This window comes from Lepisma saccharinum, chromosome 4 (assembly GCF_977018435.1).
Source record: "Lepisma saccharinum chromosome 4, izLepSacc3.1, whole genome shotgun sequence".
NCBI classification, from domain to species: Eukaryota; Metazoa; Arthropoda; class Insecta; order Zygentoma; family Lepismatidae; genus Lepisma; species Lepisma saccharinum.
The window spans coordinates 27,613,655-27,635,257 of NC_139232.1; the positions used below are offsets into that span (position 1 = coordinate 27,613,655).

At 34.8% G+C, this 21,603-nt stretch overlaps 1 protein-coding gene across 1 annotated transcript in view; it reads left to right on the forward strand.

The window, feature by feature from the left end:
* LOC145987118 (sodium-coupled monocarboxylate transporter 1-like) overlaps positions 1–21,603 on the forward strand; it is a 163,637-nt gene that overhangs the window by 109,262 nt on the left and 32,772 nt on the right. The window contains exons 2-10 of the mRNA XM_083121603.1: positions 312–519; positions 1,242–1,401; positions 3,351–3,416; positions 6,915–6,966; positions 8,052–8,119; positions 10,028–10,182; positions 13,856–13,996; positions 14,784–14,892; positions 20,854–20,963. Coding sequence (XP_082977729.1) covers positions 314–519; positions 1,242–1,401; positions 3,351–3,416; positions 6,915–6,966; positions 8,052–8,119; positions 10,028–10,182; positions 13,856–13,996; positions 14,784–14,892; positions 20,854–20,963 — 1,067 coding nt within the window. The 5' untranslated portion in view covers positions 312–313. The remainder of the gene's footprint in view (positions 1–311; positions 520–1,241; positions 1,402–3,350; positions 3,417–6,914; positions 6,967–8,051; positions 8,120–10,027; positions 10,183–13,855; positions 13,997–14,783; positions 14,893–20,853; positions 20,964–21,603) is intronic.

Genomic DNA, 21,603 nt, shown 5'->3' on the forward strand with positions numbered 1-21,603 from the left:
CAGACGAGTTGAAAATGGCTGTGAAGAAGTTGATGTCGGACAGTGTACACTGGACATTCTTCAAAGAGGATTCTAGAGTTGGGTTCAACAATGGCGCAAATGCATTACTTTAAATGAAGACTATGTTGGGTAGCTGGTTTGGATAGAGGAGGAGTCACTCCAACTACATGTGCAATTTGAACGATCTACATCAGTTAATAAAGAGGTTATGACCACTTTTGCATTACTTTCAGTATGACCCACATATAGTAGTTATTGAAAATACCATTGTTCAAACATTTTGTTAGAATTACAATTATTATTTTTTTCAGACATGGAAGATCGGATAGCCAGTCCTAGTGAGCTTGTGAAGAGATTTGACTGGCCAGATTATGTTGTTTTTGGAGGGATGCTGGCCATCTCAGCCGGAATCGGGATATTTTATGGATGTTTTGGGGGCAAACAGAAAACAGTCAGTGAGTTTTTAATGGCAAACAGAAGCATGTCTACTTTCCCCATGGCCATGTCTCTTATTGCAAGGCAAGTTTAAATGTTAATACTTACTCCTTTATGGTTGTTTATTTGTTGAGATTAACTTTTCATATGTGATGATAATGATAACTTTCATTAGAGCAGAATTTCTGCCTGTTATACTGTACAGTGTGAAAAAGTAAAAGGTCAGAATAAGGCTTAAAAAATCCAATAAGAATGATATTAGAATATATCAGTATAGCAATCAAGTAGAAACTAATGATACCAATATAAGAATCAACATCACTACCTTGTTAAGAGAATTGTTACTGGTTCAAATTGAAGGAAATTGGATATTTAAGTAGTTTGAATTATTATTTTATATTGATTTCATGTAGGAGTTAAATTTGATTTTATATTAATTTAATAGAAGTTAAATTTGATTTTATATTAATTTAATAGAAGTTAAATTTAATTTTACATTAATTTAATAGATGTTAAGTAGACATATGTTGACTTTGAAAGTATGAGGTTGTTTATTTTAATTATTCTAAAATTATTAATAGTTTATTTATGAACATGATATATGAAGCTTGATTTTTTGTAGTGATGCATATGTAGATTACCTTTACAAAATTCTTAGTTGTAAATTTTGTAAAAAGACTAAATTTTTATAGCCTTTTAGATGTAGTATATTGTCAATTATGTGGATTCAACCTAGCTTAATAGAAAAATTATTTTGATTGATGTGTTTAAGCGTAATATATATATATATTTTTTTAAAATTTTAGTTTTATCTCTGCCATAACTATTTTGGGAACTCCTGCTGAGATGTACAATTATGGAACGCAATACTGGATGGTCGGACTTTGTTATTTTATGGTTGTTCCTGCAACTATTTACATTTACATGCCAGTTTTCTACAACCTTCAACTGACATCGGCTTATGAGGTAAGAAACAGGATATGGAGTTGCTTAATCGTTTAATCTCAATAATATTCAAAACTTTCATAAATGACCTTTGTTAATGACTGAAACTATTCATTGAATTGTTTCATTGTTCATTTAATTAAATTATATATTTACTCACCATGGTGTTTCCTCTCAATTGTGCATTATTTGACAGCTTTATCACTCACTATCACTCCATTAACTTTACTGATTGACACTTTTAAGAAAGAAGATAAATTTATTTTGAATGTTACACTCCAAGTAGTTTAATACTAAGTCACCCTTTGATTAATTGATTTTGTTGCACACAATCACAAGTTTATGCTACTTATAAGAATCGATTGTCAAAAACCTACTCTAGTTAAATTTCTCTTGTACATTTTTTATTGTCTCTTGTTCTCTTTCCGTATTGTTTTCATAAAGAAATATTCCTTACATTCATGGGTTGTAATATTTTTGATGCATTCTGTTTTCTTATGTGCAATACAATTTTTGACTGAATCTCTCCTCAACTTTCGCACATGTTCTATTGTTTATCCACATTTCATCAGTTCTAGTTCTGTCATATTCAGAACAAATCAAATTTCTTGCTGCTCACATCCTATTTTCATTTCTTACTTTTCCTTCCTTCACTATCTTATAGTTTATTTTTTTATGTTGTATAAATTACCTATTTTTAAAAGTCAATAATCAATATTTTTTTGCATGGAACCTTGTTTTGCACTAGATTTTGATACTGGATACATAATTATCAAATGTGTTCAAGTTCTTTAGCTCATTCCCTTAATGAGACCTATGAAGAATGAAATTGAAAAAACAATCTTAAATATTCTGCAATAGTCCCAGACAGTACAAATCTCCATGGTAGATTTGTGTCATTTATGGTGCAATAGCAAATAATAAAACAAATATTGAATCATTTGAATGAGAAGACAATTATCATTTGAAAATTTTCAAATTAAAATTATTGAAACGTTAATTAATATTAATCTCCTCCATTGCATTTTGAAAATCAACTTGCTATTTCAATATACGTGAGTATGTGGATTAGTGTTTCTTGCAGAATTCATAGTAATACGTACAAGATACGGTGACCAACTTTTTCATATTTCCTGGGATCTTTCGTATTAGAGCTATGGAAGTCCACTGGATATTTTTCAGGGAGGGATAAGCAAGGAAATTTTTTCCAGGGGGGGGCAAAGGAGGCATTTTTTTCACCATAATAGTGATGCTTCCTTAGAAAACACTGCTTCAGTCTGAAATTATCATGTTCCTTCAACACCCTTATAATAATTAACGTACATTACTGTGGCTGAAGTGTTTTTTTTTTTTTTAGTTTTTTTTTATCCTCCCAGTTCCCGCTTTGACATTCTATTTCTCTCATATATTTCATTAATAACCAACTCATTCTGAGTTTTGCAAGCCTTACACAACTTATAGTCGACTGCAAGATCTTACATATTTAACATTTGGTTGGTGAAAGTGACATCATATCTTGAAGTAGTTGATTGAAGCTTAATTCTGCAGCAGCAGTGGACAAATACATATGTGTTAGGACTAAGAAACATGCAAATTTGTAAATTTGTAATCTTTATTGTGATGTGTATATTATATAAAATGTCAAATAATTCTTTTGATGAAAATTATCCATTCCATAAACATTTACTGGAGTGACGACACTGCTAAAAATGCACAAAATTTGTCACAACTAAATCTCTCATAACTTCCTGTAAACTCAATGCTGAATTTGAAAATCTCACTTAAATTCATGGCCGAAAGTTGGTCACCCTAGTAATAAATGTTTTTGATTTTTTTCTGTGGAACAATTTAATCATAAAATTTGATATATTATGTAGTGCTATAGTTAAATATGTTCTTGCATGCCAGTCCTTCTGTGCTTGTCACCCCATAACAGAGAGGTTATAATTTTTTTACTTTTATTTTTTCAGTACTTAAATTTGAGATTTCATTCATCTGTTAGACTGTTTGGTTCACTTTTATTTATCCTTCAAATGGTGAGTACAAAGAGCCACTAAAGTACGAAGGGCATACTGAAAGTAATGATCAACAATTTTTCATGAACAGTTTTGGTTTTATTAAAGAGAAACACAATACATCATAAACCACAGTCTTTCTTTACTTTTCAACGAAGTCTCCATTTATTTCCACAAATTTTGTCACCTTTCTGGAAGCTTGAAAATATCCTTACGGTTGAACTCCTTTCCAGCTGCTCGAAGTAACTGACACTGCTTTCTGTATGTTCTCCGTCATCTGGTAGTGTTGGCCTCGTAACTGTTTCTTCACAAAACCAAACAGATGATAGTTGGAGGGTTCAGTGTCAGGACTGTAAGGAGGGTGAGGCAGAAGTTCCCATCCAATTTTCCAAATTTCCTCCCTGGTGAACTGAGCAGATTGCAGGCATGCATTATTGTGTTGAAGGATATTTTTTTGTCCAAGATGTTTATCATGCAATGCACGGCGGAGCTCGACAAGTTTTGGATATATTTGTGAGCATTGAACAACAGGTTCAAGAAATTCAACCAAAATACACCCCTCTGAATCCTAGAAGATGGTGCCCATTACTTTGACAGCAGACTGCACTGTCTTTGGTTTCTCTTTTGCCAGTGACTTGGAATTGTGCTATTCCCTGCTCTGCCGCTTTGTTTCCAGTTCATGATGATGGAACCAGCTTTCATCACTGGTCACAATACTCAATAAAAAATAATCGCCTTCATTCCAATATCTCTGAAGAAGAAGTTCTTGAGTGGTGTTTTTTCATTGCACTTTGTAGGCTGCCATCAATAAATGTGGGACTCAGCAGCAATAATTTTTTTTAAAAAGCCTAACCTTGCAATCATTTCCTGCACTGCACTGTGCTCTGTCTAAAGTATTACTGCAATTGTATTCACAGTGATTCATCTGTTTTCTTTAATGATGTTCCCCGATGACACAGTATTTGCATCCTCACCTTGAAATCAAGGGGTCCTGGGTTCGATACCTATTGGAGACACATAGTGTTTCGGATTCCACTTTAAACTGAAGGTCTGGTCCCAATTAGTCTTACTGTGCATAAAGTGGACTTAAAATTTCAATTCAACCAATCTTTAATGATGTTGTCAACTCTTTCCATGTTGCGTTCCATATGGAGACAGTTCTTGAGCTATCTCTGAAAGGCTGGTTTTTGATGCTCGTGATTCCATCTTTCAAATGTTTTACCCATCTACTAACACTGCTAGCACCCATGCATACATCTCCATATGCACGCTGAAGTATATTCTGAATTTCAGCAGCAGGAATTTCCTCTTTAAAAAGGAATTCAATCACTGCACATTGTAGAAACAAAACATCACTGTCAGCCATTATGAAACAACTGTCTGCGCTCATGCGATTGAAGCTAATGATGTCACACTACCTTAACACATTTTAAGCTAATGATGTCACACTACCTCAACACATTCAGTAGAGCCTGTATTTTGCAATGATTTACTTTGTTTGCATGTATTGATATGGATTTTGATTTTTGAAAAATTGTTGCTAATTACTTTCAGTATACCCCTCATAGTATAAAGTATAATGTGTAGATATCAGACTAATTACAGCTCACCCAGTGTAATAGATTTCATACTTCACAATAATTTAGAAGTTTCAGCAAGAGAATGTTCAAGAAAGGGAAATCTGAAACCACATGTTAGCATTGTAAAAGTATGAAAGACATGTCTGTCTGGACATGACCCTGTATTTTCCAAATTTTCGAAGTTGTTTAGTCAATCTCAGGTTGGCAAGTACTTTTAACCTTAAATGCATCCAGATCTGAGATTGTCCACTGATGACCATATGGCTACTATACGATGCACGCTTTTAGAAGCGATATCGGGAGGGGCCACTCAGACGGTGTGTGTAGCGAGCAGCCTATTGCAGGAGTGCAACGTTGCGGCGCTGATGTTAAAAGCCGTGTTCTGTATTTTTCTTGCGTGCAAGAAGTTTTCATAAAACTCGCCACTTCAAGGTTCATCACAAAGAGGGGAAAGACATTTTGAACCTGACTGTCCAAGTCCCATGAATTTCAGTCGCCTACAGCCGGAGTTATCACTCCTTGAAGAAACAAGGGAAACATCACTTTTCATTTCCTTCCGCCTGTTTTTTTCTTTGCCACCGTGTTGACGCAGCTGAGTTGTTGTGTCTAGAGAAAACTGTGGGTGTTAAATTCGTCTCAATATAAACAATGATACTTCATTGTCATGGGCGTTCTCGAACGTTGAAAGTCTGGGTCAGTTTGAGTTCAGCATTTTCGTAGCAAAGGCCGGTGTAACATTATTTGCTTATCGTTCACTCATGCGCCACAAAGAACAGTCGTGAGAAGATTAAATACAGCCCTTTCGTGCAATAGTGTGTGTTCCGTGTGTTCTTTTTATTTTAAATAATGTCACTCTCGAAACCTAGCACCAGTAGTACAGGCACAAGGGTAAAATAATACATTCACAAGGGAGAAATATTATTTTTAAAGTGTATTCATACTTCAAGGAATTGGCGTCTGAAGAAGTGCGTGCTGAAACAGTGTTTTCACATAGTAGAGAACTTACGGCTAACGCGTGTGGTGTAAGTGTGTCGCGTATTGTAAAACAGGGTAAAACATCTACCACAGAAATCGGTGAACCCCTATTTAAATCTCCTGTGAAACATGCCAGAAAACAAAAAAGTATTACGCTTAGATGACTTCAAAAAAAATGTACTCCGTCATACAATATTTGAAATGTATGACAACGGCGAATATCCTTCTATCAAGAAACTTGAGCGTGTCATGAGGGAAAGAATTAATTACACTGGTTCCTCTACTTCTATGGGGTTAATACTAAAATGCTTGGGCCTCAAATATAAAAAAAAAAAAAAACAACGATGGGAGTAAATTTCTGTTAGAAAGGGGTGATATAGTTGCAGCGAGAATTAAATTTTTGAGATCTAACTTGCGCTAGCAGTTAGTTTGGCAACAGCGCAGTAGCACTGGCTGGGTATTGGCCGAACTCATGTTCCTTCTAAAAGCGTACGCCGTATAATCTTAACGTTTAACCTTGGTTTAACCAATATACACATCATGCTCTCTTCTTCCCTCTTGAAGAATCTAAGTGTGTGAAAAAATTAGGGATATTCAAAGTCATGTGTCTGGACAGTAGTCTTTCTCAATTTGTAAAAATAATATTAGTTGAATAAAATAATAGTGGACATTAGTTGATACATATTGAAATTTTTCAAAAATACTTGCACTTTACTGTCAAATCAAAATTATAATATGGACGTATTGTCTTATGCAAAAATTGTATTTGAACAGTACATATTGAATGTTTTCAACATATTTTTCCTCTCCATAAACAGTTTAGGATAGAAAAACATTGTTATGGTACAAATAGTGTCAATTACTAAAATTGTAGAAATAAAGTATTTGAAAAGTTATTTGATCTACTTGAGTTGCATATACCAACCTGTGTAACCATAACATTTATTTATTTATTTCATTCCAGATATTATACTTGCCAGTAGTTGTCTATGCACCATCACTAGCTATGAGTCAAGGTACACTGAACATTTTTTTCACTTTTTATACATCCTTGTGAAAACAATTTAAGCTACTATCCCATATTTGGAAAGGAAATTACAACTTTATGCAATGATAACATACTAATCATTGTTAAAGACTAAAATATTTTCAAAGTATGTGAATTGTATAATTTAGTATTTTAATAACATTCTGAGAAATTGCAAGGTATTAATATTCTGAGAAATTATAAGTTATTAACAAGTAAATGCTAATAAATCAGTGACTTATGTATTTCACGTATTTGAATACTATATTTTTTAAATACTTGTGAAACTACAATTTTTCCATTTTTTAACGTCGGTGCAAGGAAATCATAATGATTTGATTTGTGTTTGTTTCTAAGTCCACTTTATGCACAGAAAGGATTATCTGGACTGGACCTCCAGTATAAAGTTGGATCCAAACCATTGTATGCCTCCACCAGGTATCGAACCCAAGTTATCTCTAGTTACTATCATTAAAAAGCTAATTCAAATACTAAGTAAAAGGTGACCAAGTTACCACTATGCGATCAGGGAGGTCCAGAAATCAAAACGAAAATTATTCCTTCAATTATAATAATAATAATAATAATTTAATATACTGAAATAAAGTATGGTCTAATTTGTAGATCTTTAATATTCTGAAGCAGGGATAATAATTTAGTTGATCATTCATTTTTTTTTTGCTAGTAACTATTGATAAATAATTGTGCATACTTTAAATTACTTTAATTGCTGAAGTTATATAAAAAAGGAAAAAAAAAGAAATTTTCAGTTGCAATTGGAGAACCTTTATTACCTAGCCTTAATATATTTGATCATCCTAAATCATTTATTGGTGAAAGAGCATTTTCATTTTTATAAATAAATGGGATTCTGAAACTTATTTCACAGGAAGTGACAAAGGGTTATTTTGCTCTGTGACCATTTTCTATTAAGGTGCATTTGTACAGTTTAAGAAATGTTCAACTTCATAATCAAAGATTTTGATGCAATGAGAAAATAGATTGTAGGTTTATTTGGCTTTTATTGCATACTAATATATTGCAGAATGATAATACATTTTTAATTTATTTTAGTGACTGGTGTCAATGTGTACATAGTTGTATCTGCTGTGTTCCTTGTATGTGTATTTTATACTACATTGGTAAGTTAATGAGTTTTTTAATTGAACTTTTTACATAAAAAATATCCACCTTACATGAATGAATACAATTGTTCAGATACTTAAAATCTTAATTGAAGATACAGCATTTTTGATAGATGTTATCTTTCAAGGTTGTTTTTCCTATCTGAATGAAATTTTTTGGTTAATAAGTAAATAATATCTTAGAAGCTGAGTTTTTCTTGCTCCTTTTATTAATTTCTTAAACTTTGTATGATTGATTTCCTTTATTTTACTTCGCTTTTTGTGCCACTTTTGGCTAATTTACGAAGATGGGGATGAGTGATGATGTGATGAAATTGCTTAATGGATGCTCACAAACATCCATGTCCAGGCTGGGATTCGAACCCGGGACCCTTGGCATGGTAGTGTGATGTGCTAACCACACTGCCATGGGGCGAGCATAAACTTTGTGTGGACTCAGTACATAGGATATTACATAAAATTATATTAGCACAATGTGTAAGAGCCAGTTAAACTATAAATAGGTGTTAAATATTTAGGTATACTAAAATAGATTCAATACATGCTCCCAATACTCTTAACTTTGGGAGTTGGGAAAGAGGGTTGAACAGGTCCTTCAACCCGTTGGAAGTTGGCATCATTCCTTTAAAGTTACAAGAAAAGCAAAAACATTGTTAATAACATAAATAAAGTTCAGTTAGTTTGTATTTGAACAGAATAACCAAATCAAACATGCATTAGAGAAAAAAGTTGAGTGTAAAATACAGGAACAAGGTTATTTTTTTCTTTCATATTCTACCATTTCATCCAGAGAATAAATTGTTCCACACTGGAGTTTTATGTGAGCGGTCACACAACATAAACTTTATACCTAAAATTTCACCTAACTTTAAAACCTTTTTCTTGAACGATGTGTGCAAAAGTTATTAACAAAATGGAATACTATATATTTCAGTACACTAACTGTATGAAATTTAATAATAACAATAATGAAAAACTGTTGTTATCCACTCACCTGATGGATTGAGTAAAAAATGTCAGTGGATATGTTGGGAGTGCTCTCGAGCAATGGTAAATGAAAACATGAAAGCTCATTGCATGGGGAAGGATAATAAAAGTTTGTGAGAAGGGGGATCGAAGCTTGAATGGCCAGAGGAGGAACATCTTACGTTCTGAGTCGAGACAGGGGTAAGACCATTATCCTAATTTACCCAGTGCCGACCTCAGTCTTGAATGTGTTAAAATGAATATTGATTGTGTTCAGTGATTTATGTAAAATTAGATACATCTGGCATCCTGCAACGAGGGGCAGTTGGCTAAGTGAGTATAATTGTATCTGTGGATCCGTAATAGTCTTATGGTTCGATCCCAGTTCATGATAGAATAATACGCTACTACAAATACTACTGCAATGATGATGACTACGTTTAATATTTGCTTATAAGAGCTATTATTGTTGGAATAATAATAATCATGATAATATTTTTATTTTTTCTCCTATTCAAGTTTTATCAATGTCCTGATCCACCCAATTAAAACTTTGGGCTACAACCATGTTCTTAATTTGAGACATTTTCCTGAATGATTTGAAAAACAAAAAGTTTCATGTTGTCACCTTGTAATGAAGGAGTGCTTCGGATTCTACTTTAAACTGTAGATCCAGTCCCAATTAGCCTTTCTGTGTATAAAATGGACTTAATAACTCAAAATTCCTAAGCTCAAAAATCAAAAGTCTTATTTTCTGATAATATTTTGGTGTTAAGTTCCTGACAAGTTGAAAGAAAGTCACTTAACATTTCCCCCACCAACCTTAACAAAACATTCACTTTGGTTTTATGTGTGTCATTAAGTTTACAAATAAATTTGTGTTTTTTTGTTAGTAATTTTCATCAAGCATAAATAATTTACATTCATATACTTATTTAGGGTGGAATGAAAGCTGTGATATGGACAGACACATTTCAAGTGATTGTGATGTTCTTCTCCATGTTGGTTGTTGTGATCAAAGGTACCATCGATGAAGGAGGAGCAAGTGTGGTGTGGGAGAGAAATTTACTAAGTGGAAGAATAGAATTTTTTAAGTAAGTTTCCCTTCTATATGGAAAAAAATATAAAAAATATGATAGCTTTGTATGTATTTTTGTTTGTGTAATGCATTTTGAAGTAAACCAATGTGGAAAATTCATTAACTGTTGTTTTACAGTTAATTGATACTGAACTTTGATTTTCCATTATATTATTTTTTAACACCATTAAGCCTTGTTTCCATGATATGAAAAACTCAATATGCTGACCAAGGCAGAAATTTATTTTATTATAAAACATAAACTAAATGTAACGTATCAACCTTCTAGCAAGGTCTTCTTCAGCCTCTGCACCAAGTAAAAATGTAACAAGGTACAAAACAGGATGGTATATACGAGGGTCACTATTTATATTTTGAGCCTAACAATGAAAAAAAAGGAATTTGGCATTGGAAACTGCTTTATTGTTTTTCGAAGTATTCTCCTTTATGGTCAAAACACTTTTGCATTCGTTCGAACCATTTGTCAAAGCAGTTTTTCCAATCTTCTTGAGACACCTCCATAATATGGTTTTTGAATGCATCAACGGCGTCTTTCGCCGACGAAAATCGTTGTCCACGCAATTTATTCTTGACATTCGGGAACAAGAAGAAGTCATTGGGTGCCAAATCAGGACTGTACAGCGGATGACCCATCAATTCGATTTTTTGACTGTTCATAAAGTCAGTTGTTAGACGAGATGTGTGACAGCTGGCATTGTCTTGATGAAGAATGATCCGACGGCGTTTGTTTGTTTTCTGTATTTGACTGAAGACCTCTGGCAAACAAATAGTTGTGTACCAAATAGAGTTGACTGTTCTACGTTCCTCTAAAGGCACAGTTGCCACATGACCAGTTTTCCCGAAAAAAACAGCCGACAATTTGTTTCGATGTGCTTCGAGCACGAACAACTTTTGTTGGATTGTGTTCGTCTTGAAACAACCATACAGTCAACTGCTGTTTACGTTCCGGCTCATATGCATATATCCATGTTACAATCTTATATACGTCTTTTGAAGCACCACGATTGTATTTATTGAGCATTTGTTTGCACCAATTGACGCGAGCGTCTTTTTGAGTTTTTGTCAAATTGTGTGGGATCCAACGAGAACATACCTTTCTCACAGCTAAATGATCATGTAATATTTTATATATGCTGGTGGAACTAATGCCTATGGTTGCCTCAATCTCACAGTATGTCACATGACGATCTTGCAGTATTAGGTTTTGCACAGCATCAATGTTTTCTTGAACAACAACTGATTTTGGATGACCTTCGCGAATCTCGTCGGTGAGCGAATGGCGGCCACGATTAAATTCGTTATACCAGCGTTTCACAGTGGCAAAGGATGGGGCTTCATCGCCAAATGTGGAAGTAAGTTGATCGATGCACTCTTGTCTTGATAATCCACGTCGAAAATCGTAAAAAATCATCGCACGAAAATGTTCACGAGTTAATTCCATTTTATTGTTGTCGCGCAATCTCCAAGGTAACATAAACAACACAAATTAAGCTATTGAGAAAACATTTGAAGTACGTTATGGTCAATAATGCCAGACGATTCCGTGCAAACGTCAAATCGCGCCTAACTTCAATCAGTGTTGCCAAGGCTCAAAATATAAATAGTGACCCTCGTATACATTAAAATTACTCCCCTCCAGACTATTAGAAAGTTGTTCTGGAACATTCTAGCAGGTGGCTTTCCCTTCTCAACTGTACTTTCACCTGAAAGGCGATTAAGCTAAATATTTTCTATCATCTGGAATGTGGTTGGACTCTTTATCTCACGCTCTTTTTTTTTTCATTCTTCTTCCTTCTTCTCTTTTCTTTCTCTCTTGTCCTTTCCACTCTTTCTAACACCTTCTTCCATTCTATGTTTATCTTCAGTCCCCCATTCCAGTTTATTGTGCCTTCTTCACCCTTCTTCTCTATTTCCTTGGCCTCTTTCCATATTCTCACTAGTATTCTCTTCCCCCTTTCTATCTGCTTAGCCTCATCCCACTCTGTCATGTCCTGTTTCTCTCGTGTGTTTAAATATCTCATTTCTCTCTCTATCTTAAGTCATACATCATCCCTATGTTATTTCAACCTGTCTTTCAGCCTCTTTTTCGTTTCTCCTATGTACACACTCTGACATTCTTTACATTTCACTTCGTAGATAATCCCTTCCTCTTCCTCTTCTCTGTTTTCCTTTTTCTTGTTTGCATTCTTCGCTATTCTTAAGATTCTTCTCCCTCCTTTCCTGCAAGTTTTAATTCCCGCTTTCCTAAGCACTTTGCATATCTTTTCTGTGGTCTTCCCCATACTCCTTATTCCAAACCTTCTCTCTTTTTCTTTCTCTTCCTCTTTTTCTCTCTCTTCCAATTCTCCCCTGCCACTTTTCTTCCTTCTTCTGTTTATGTCCAATCTATCATCCTTCTCGTAGCCATTCTTTTCCAACTGTTTCCATAGGCTATTTATTTTGTCTTCTTTTTCACATTCTTTCGTGTATATTTTCTTGATTCTGTCCTCCATATTCTTTATAAAATTTATTTTTGTCACCTCACTTACATCACTTCTTTTGTGGCAGAATACCCCTGCTGCACACTTCTTCTGATGCCAAGCAGTTTCAATTTCTTGTCCTCTCTTCCGTTTCATCAATATATATATATATATATATAGGTAGCTTATCTTGTCTTCTTCTTCTATTTTGAGTTCCAACAATATCCCTCTTTCTTCATCTTGTATTTCTTTGGCAAATATGTCGAGCTGCCTCTTCGTTCCCTCCATATGCCAAAACAATCATCCACATATCTGCAAAACAGAAGCATTTTGTCACCTCCTTTATCTACCACCTTTCAGGTGAAAGTACAGTTGACAAGGGAAAGCCACCTGCTAGAATGTTCTAGATCAACTTGCTAATAGTCTGGAGGGGAGTAATTTTTGTGTATATCTATCATCCCTTTTTGTGACTAATCCAGCACGATAAGAAATGCAGCAGCCTGTAGAACAAGGTTCACATAGTACTAATTTCCACCAAATTGTATCACTGTTGTCTGGTTGGTCTGCTGGAAATTCCCCACTCTCCACTTCCCTTGCCAGCTTCTAGAGCACCTGTCGTAAGAACTGAAAAGACCTAAAATGTCTATAGTATGCTCCTGTTGCATTCCTTGGATCATTTCTATTTCACACTGGAGCTCCTTTTGTGTTATGATACTTTACCAGGCTAAAAACATGCATATTTATTCAATAATTGAATTGAAATTGAAATGTATTTATTTTAAGTGTTCTGAACAGATTTATACCTTTATACAACACTGTGTATTTAACATACATGCATAAAACTATTTTACAGAGTAAGGTTAGCTACATAAAAGAGGCATATAATAATATCCATTCAATACATAAGTCAAAATTTAAGAAAGATAAATAAAAGTTAAAACGTAATTGTTCTAAAGGATGACCTATAATGCAACTTAAGGTAATCTTTATATTTTCTTCATATTGATTCATATAAAGAAAATAAAGAAAAGGAGACTATACAAATGTACGTAGTCAATGGAAACCTGTTCACAATTTTTTTTAAAAAAAATGTAAATATACTGTATTAGCAACATGCTGATTTGTAAAGATACTTTGAAGCAACTTGTATGATGTATCAATATTCATGAATTTAAAGGAAAGTATATCAAGTTGATCTTTATTTAATAGCTTTGATCCAAATCCAACAACTCGACACACTGTGTGGACTTTAGTGTTTGGAGGTTTCTTCTTCTGGATGGCCAACTATGGAGTCAATCAGGCTCAGGTTCAGAGATATTTGACTGTTCCCAAAGTGCAACAGGCAAGAACGTAAGTATTTCTCTCCTCCTCTCCTACTCCTCCTCTTTCTTTCTCTTCTTTTTATTTCTTCCTCCCCTCTATCTCTATTACATGTTATAAACAGATCCCAACATTGAGAATTACTTAAAATGTGATCTAGGATGTTTTCTGGGTTGTGTATATATGAATAGTAGTCTTCCATTGCGATTCAAATGGTAAGAAATTGAATGAACTTCTAGTATTTGATTTGATATTTTTTTCACCTTAGGGATTACAGTAATCTATGGTTTCATTAATAACACATTGATTTAACATTTTTTATATGAAAATTATGGAAAGGTAAGCATAAAAATACCTGATCATGCATTTGCACACATGTCTTTCTTTTTAATTGGTTAGGGATAAAGTATAAGTATGGCATACCATTATAAACAAGTGCAATATTGGAATTATAGCTTTCCTGGCGACGTGATTCTAACAGATGTTCTCGGGTTACCAGCCAGGTTAAATTGGAGTTGGCTTCCAACGTTTTGAGGGCATACATTGCTATCATCTTCATTCCCTGAATGTATGTATGCCCTTGAAACATTGGAAGCCAACTCCAATTTAACCTGGCTGGTAACCCGAGAACATATTTTCGAAACAAGTGCAATATTGTATATTATAAACAAAAAACACTGCATATTTTACACCCTCACTTTCAGGCACTATTTTTTCAAGACCATTCAATGTAATGATTTTCAAGCAGAATTCTTGAATTAGTTGAACACGTTCTTAAATTGTCCTAATATCTTGTTTTTCTGGTATATTTTTTCAGAGCTCTTTGGATTAACAACTTTGGTCTGGTAGCCATCCTTTCCATTTGTGCATATGCTGGTTTGATTGTGTACTCAAAGTATCATGATTGTGATCCATTATCAACAAAGGTATGGAAATAACTCAAACTTAGGTGCATCAATGTGGGCTATTTTTTGGAAGAGATACATAGTGCATTCAAGTCTCCTATATTCTAATTACATATCATCATCTCAATGAAACAGAGTTTTCTGTTACAAATTTGTCGATACATCTAGGTAGATGTAGCTCATGACAAGGGTTAGGTGGTAGAGAAGCCTACTGCTGAACCTCACCCACTAAATAATGAAATTATTATTATTATTATTATGTTGTTTTTGTTGTTGATGTTTAAGAATATGCAAAAATAATTCTCACTAGAGCCAGCCTTAGGGAGGGACAACTCTGACACTCAACCAAGGTCCTGTACTTGAAAAAAAAACGGGAGGGTTACACTAGATATAATTTATTTTTATTAAGAGTTTATAGGGCTAATGATCTCAGATATATTTATAAACCTCATGAATGCATGGATAACTTAATCTATATAGCTAGTGATTTGTTCTGTGTATGTCGGTACTTGAGGACAAAATTTGTCTGGAACATAATATAATCAAATGCTTTAAACAGTGCTCACTTTGAGACAATTGGTAATCAACTTTTCCCCTGCAGATTATTAAATCTATATTAATTTGCATTCAATCAATTTTGTTTTAGCCATTTTGCATGGTGAACAGTTTGTTGCTTTGAGAAGATTGTTTTTAGTCTGTATGAGTATCTTAGAACACTCAGTAGCTAGAATTGATAGAATGCGCTACTGGTATAAATAATTGCATATCCCTTGTGTGTGTGTGTGTGTGTGTGTGTGTGTGTGTGTGTGTGTGTGTGTGTGTGTAGTGTGCATATTGGGGTCCATTACAAAGTGACAGCCTTACCCAAATAACCAAAAGTTTTTGGCCGAATGTTGGGACAACTGCACTAAAAGTGGATGGCCATATGTAAGAACATACTGTTCAGCAACAGTATTTTGGCCATGGTTCTAATGTAGGACCAATGGGTAATTGCCATAAAGGATTTCCAATATTCCATTCCATTATTTTGACCCTGTCAATAAAAGTTCTGTTAACTTTGGCCAACATTCCTGTTTCTTGTAGCAAATTTCTTTTCACTCGCTGTATAATGTCAATGAATTCATCAATGACATAACATAATTTTGTAAATAAAGCATGATTATTGCACTTTTACACTGTATGCTCTCTTTATATTATGAATTGACATTTGCAGGCATATCCATATAAGAACAAAATGAGTGGCGGGGACAAAGCAGATAAATGGGAAGGGAGTGATATAGGAAATGGAATTTTTAAGCATCAATCTTTTATACAGTGTATGTCATTGTTGTGAGAACTGTGCACATTACAAGAATAAATGTTGGGCATTGGTGTTGTAGTTCATTACCACATGTACAGTTTTGGGGTAGTGTAATACCTATTTTCACTAAGTGTGCTTTTGTGTGTGTGTTCAGTTCATAATCTATTAATAATGACTGTAATTGGCCGTGGAAGGGGAAATTTATGAAACCATTTGTGTCTTGTATTAATTTCCACTAGTCATCATTATGTATGACCTACTATCATTAATTGTTCCTTGCACCAAACTGTTCAATAATCCTTGATTTCATTTTTTACTCTAGGCTGTAGGTCTGTATAAGGAGGTCTGGTAAAAAATATTTGAGGTAAATCCCTTGCTCACTTAGCATACACATCGTTAAGCACATTATTTTGGTTAATGTGATGTGCCTTGACATATGTAAAATGGACAGTTATATTTTTGGATTGTGCTTGTTGAGTGAATTTTAAGATCAAGATAATGATGATAGATTGCCATGGTTGGCAGGATAGTTGGTGTAGGATAATATCAGGGCCTGTAAGACACTTAATGCATCTAATCTGTCAGGATGAGTTGCAGTTGTGGTTGTGTTGCATGGCATAAATTAAGGCACAGTAGATCACAAAGCATTCTGTTGTAAATATGGAAGTGTCTGGTGGTAGTCTAATGATACCCTGTCCCAGCTAACTGTGGAGCAGGGCTAAGCATACATAGCGGCAAATCCCTAATATTTCCCTAAGAAATTCATAAACCAAGCATGTGGAACTGGAGACAAAAATACGGTCCATTTGCCACGTGCATACGGTTTTATCATTTTCAAAAGCAGGGAAAGCTGGTAACTCCACTCGTCCATTACACAATCCCATTCCTCTCACTGTTCATTGGTAGAGCAGTCTCCCGCCACTACTTTCACAGAGACTTGTTCTTGTTCGCCTGGTCCACAGATAGCTGGTACAGGGTATAGTGCATGGTGTTTCACTTCAGGGATATTATGCTCAACCTACATCCTGATTCTTTTTTGGAGCCACCAGTATAAATAAAAATTGAGTATGGCCATATTTCTCTATACTGATCATGATGACCATGATCTAAAAAATGGACATCGGCCTGGGCATAGAGAGGAAAATATAATTTGTATACTGGAGGTGAATGATATGTGCAAAGACTGTTGGTAAGCATCAGGGTCTATACAACAACAGTGGAGGAAATGAAATTTCGGGCTGAGAGGGACTATAACGTTTGCAAGTGCACACTGTTTTTGTGTTTCAAATAGCAAGTTGAAAGGTTGATGATGATTCTCCCAGGTTTGAAAAAGGAATTTGCTTTTTTTTTTTTTTTTTTTTTTTTTGATGAATGAGATAGAGCCGACTTTCTATTTTCCGTATAAACACTAATGTTTGGGCTGGAATTCATTGATCCTGAGGAGACTCGTAATGCTTGAGTTGTAGTACATCATTTTTTGTAACAGTTTTGGAGTTGCTCCATCATAACTGAATGACACATAATAAAGCAAGGAGCAAAAGCAATTTCTGTAAAATTGTAACATGATTGTGGGTTTCAATTCCTTTGGTGTTTGCCAAGCCACGAAGGATATTTAAGATGGATTATCCTTTATTAAATAATTTATATGTTGGGTTCAATTTTTTTACAACCAGAATAGATTACTAGATATTTGCATGTAGATACCACTGGGATATGAAAAATATGGTTAATATGGTTTAAAAATACATTTTGGCTACGAGAGTTAAAAATCATGACTTCAGATTTGCTAACGTTGAACCTTAATCCTACTTAATAAAACCATTCTTGTAGTTTGTGTGTTAGTCTTGTCCTAGCTATTAGCCCCTGTGTTGCTTCTGGAGTACTCCTATAAAAACAGAAATCATCTCCATATTGAATAAGTTCAAAACCCTATAATTGTTCATGGTGCAATTTCCAACAGAGGAATATCTCATCCATAGCAGCTGACAAATGACTGGTGAGTGTCTCCAAGTTATGAATAGCTGCTCCTTTCATTAACAAAATATTATATTTTCAGCATGTACTGTGACTGAATTGTTTCGAAAGAAATACTGTCACATGTAATTTATTCTACACTAGAATATACAGCATATTCTTGAATGTGGTCTGAACAGGAGAAACTAGTTTCTAGAACTGATTTTGATTCACTTTTCCATTGATGGGCAAACATTGGCAAGAACATAATATCAGCTTCAACTTGTGAACCAATGCAAGCCCAACCTTTCTCACATAAAAACTGGAGTTGGCCCAACAGTTCTGGTTAGTTGGGTAGCTAATATGCTATCAAGAAGGCCAATCTGCAAAAGAAATGTACCATTCACTGCCCAAATAATTTTAAGGCTACTCTGTTGGAAAGCATTTTTTCCCCATTTTTAAATATTATGACTTTTTTTTAAAAAATTTAATTATTGCCATGAAGTACTAGTATTGGTTAAGACAGGGATATCTTTTTAAGACTGTGAAACCAAGATTTGTTGAATTCATCTGAGCATTTTTGATTATAGAGCTCTGAATATTATCAGTATTTGTCTAAGCTCCTGCACCTACCTAGAGTCAGCCCTGATCCTCACATAACTGGATGTTGTTCTTATCTGTATATACCACACAGGTATATGAGGTCTCACAATTAAGTTCACGAACTCAGCACCATTTAGCGCTGAAGGCAGCACTATACAAGCAGCTCTGTAAGATTTTGTAATCTTGCTATTTCAGTGTCTCACTACAGTGTTCGCGTTGACGTGTGGCAGATTTGTGCTGAGTGGCATGCATTGTTGTTTATGCTTTTGTGTGTGTGTGCGCCGTCATGAAAATGGCTGAGCTGGAATTAGAGCAACGAACAAACATCTGCTGAAACTGGGCAAGAGTGGAAGTGAAATATGGGAAATGTTAGTTCAGGTGTACGGCTAGAATGCCATGAAGAAAACAGCAGTGTAGAAATGGATTAAATAGTTTTGGAGGGAACAAGTGACTGATGAAGAGGGTGGTCAGCCAGTAATGAGCTGAACAGACGAAAACATTGCCAAAATTCATCAAATTGTGCATGCAAATCGGTGACGGACCATGAGATCCACAGCAGACTAAGTGAACATTGAACTGTGCAGAATTTTTAACTGAAGACCTTGGCATGCAAAAGGTGTGTGCCAAAGGAGCTCACTGATGAACAAAGGAGGGTTGAACTGGACACAGACCGGTTGGAGAGGCAAGACAATATTTTGGGCAGAATAATCACAGGTGATGAAACCTGGGTCTTCATGTATGACCCTGAAACAAAGCAACAAAGTGCCCAATGGAAGTCACCTGATTCTCCATGATTGAAAATATTCCATCGATCAAAATAAAAAAATAAAAACCTTGTTAATAACCTTTTTTGATATCCAAGGGATTGTCCACTATGAATTTGTGCCACCAGGACAAACAGTTAACCAAGTGCACTATTTGGGAGTGTTGCAAAGGTTGCGTGAAAGGTAAGATGCAAATAACCAGAACTTTCACCAACTCATGACTCGTGTATCACGACAATGCACCTGTGCACATGGCACTGTCTGTATGGGAAATTTTGACCAGGAAACAAATAACTTTGGTAGACCATCTGCCGTACTCACCGACTTTGCCCCCAATGACTTCTTTTTTTAAAAACACTAAGTTGCTGACCAAGGCAGTTTATTAAGATAAAAACACTTAACAGGTAACATTTCAACCCTGTATCAGGGTCTTCCTCAGATGAAGAACTAAACTAAAAATCTTTTTTTAACCGAAGATCAAGCAAGTTTTGAAAGAAAGACATTTTGATGACATTGAGGCTAATATGATGGCAGCTCTGAAGGCCATTCCAGAAACAGAGTTCTGAAATTACTTTGAAGGGTGAAGCAGGTGCTGGCATCGGTATATAGATTTCCAAGGGAAGTACTTTGAAGGTGGCCACAACACTATTCAGCAATAAGGCATGTAGCATATTTGCATATTAAGTTTGCAAAATTAATTGTCAGACCTCGTATACCATTAAGGTAAATGACAAAATACACAGTTTGTTTTTAATTATGAAAATGAAAGAAATATTCAGATATTAAATAAAACATAACACACCACATGCCAACATTTTCAAAAAGCTAATGTTTACTGTTTTGGCAGGTACTCTCACTTCCTCGTGATTTCAACACAGCATGTGGCTTTTCCAGTTGGGTTGACAATATTTAAGTTAAAACATAAAAAAAAGTTGCAAAATTATTCAGAAGTTAAAATCAAGGTAACAGTTGCCTTTTCACAATGCACATCCTTCTGTGTCTGGCTGGCTTTTAGCAATATTTGAACCTAATATTGGTTACGTTTTTCTTTTAGCCCACTTATGCACAGGTAGGCTAATCTTGACTGGAGTTACAGTTTAAAGTGATTTCTGAACCTCCATGTTCCTCTACCAGGATCAAACCTGGGACTCCTTGATAAACCTAAGTCTTGTCAAACATCCTGACGAAGTCACATGCTGTGGTAAAAGCCAATACTTCATGATTTTTAGAAGAAAAAAAAATATTGAATCGTTAGAACATTGGTTACCATTATCAGAAAGTTTTACGTCTGTATTCTAACAGTGTGTAAGTAAAACCGTTCCTTCTGTAGATAAATAAAAAAAAAAATACTTATTTTTGTAGATGGTGCAAGCAGCAGACCAACTCTTTCCTCTGTTTGTGATGGATACTTTGGGCAACATTCCTGGTTTGCCAGGACTCTTTGTATCCGGAGTATTCAGTGCAGCACTGAGGTAAATAATGAACTTTATTTCTCTGTTATTATAAAATTTGATTTTTATTGATGACTTTCTATTTCCTACATATTTATAAAATTTCCAAGAAAGGGAAACACCAGAAATTCAAGATGCTCTAGGTTTAATCACCAAGGGAGGTCCAAATTAAACTGTAGTTGTAGGTCCAGTCCTAATGAATATAAATTGTACTTAAAAGCAAAATTAGACTTATCAGAGACTAAGAAAATCCAATTGCAGTGCAGCACACAAATTACAGCTCATGAAAATGACATACACCCTTAATTATCTCCTCCCTATCTACCCCAAGAGAATATGCTATTCCTCCAATCTGATATACATCCTCATCTGCCACACCTTAGGTAACTTTTATCAGAGGGAATGTCTACTTTCCTCAACAAACACCAGTTCTCCACTTGCAACGAAATATCATGGACCTTCCCAATGTCATAGTGGTAACATCATCACCTTGTAATCAAGGGATCCCAGGTTCAATACCTGGTGGAGGCACACTCACTTTAAACTGTAGATTCATTTCCCATTAAAACTTTCTGTGCACAAAGTGGACTCGACTCATCAGAGTTTTGATTGAAACCTACATAATTTAATTCAGACTTCAGAACTCTGTCAGTGGCACTGA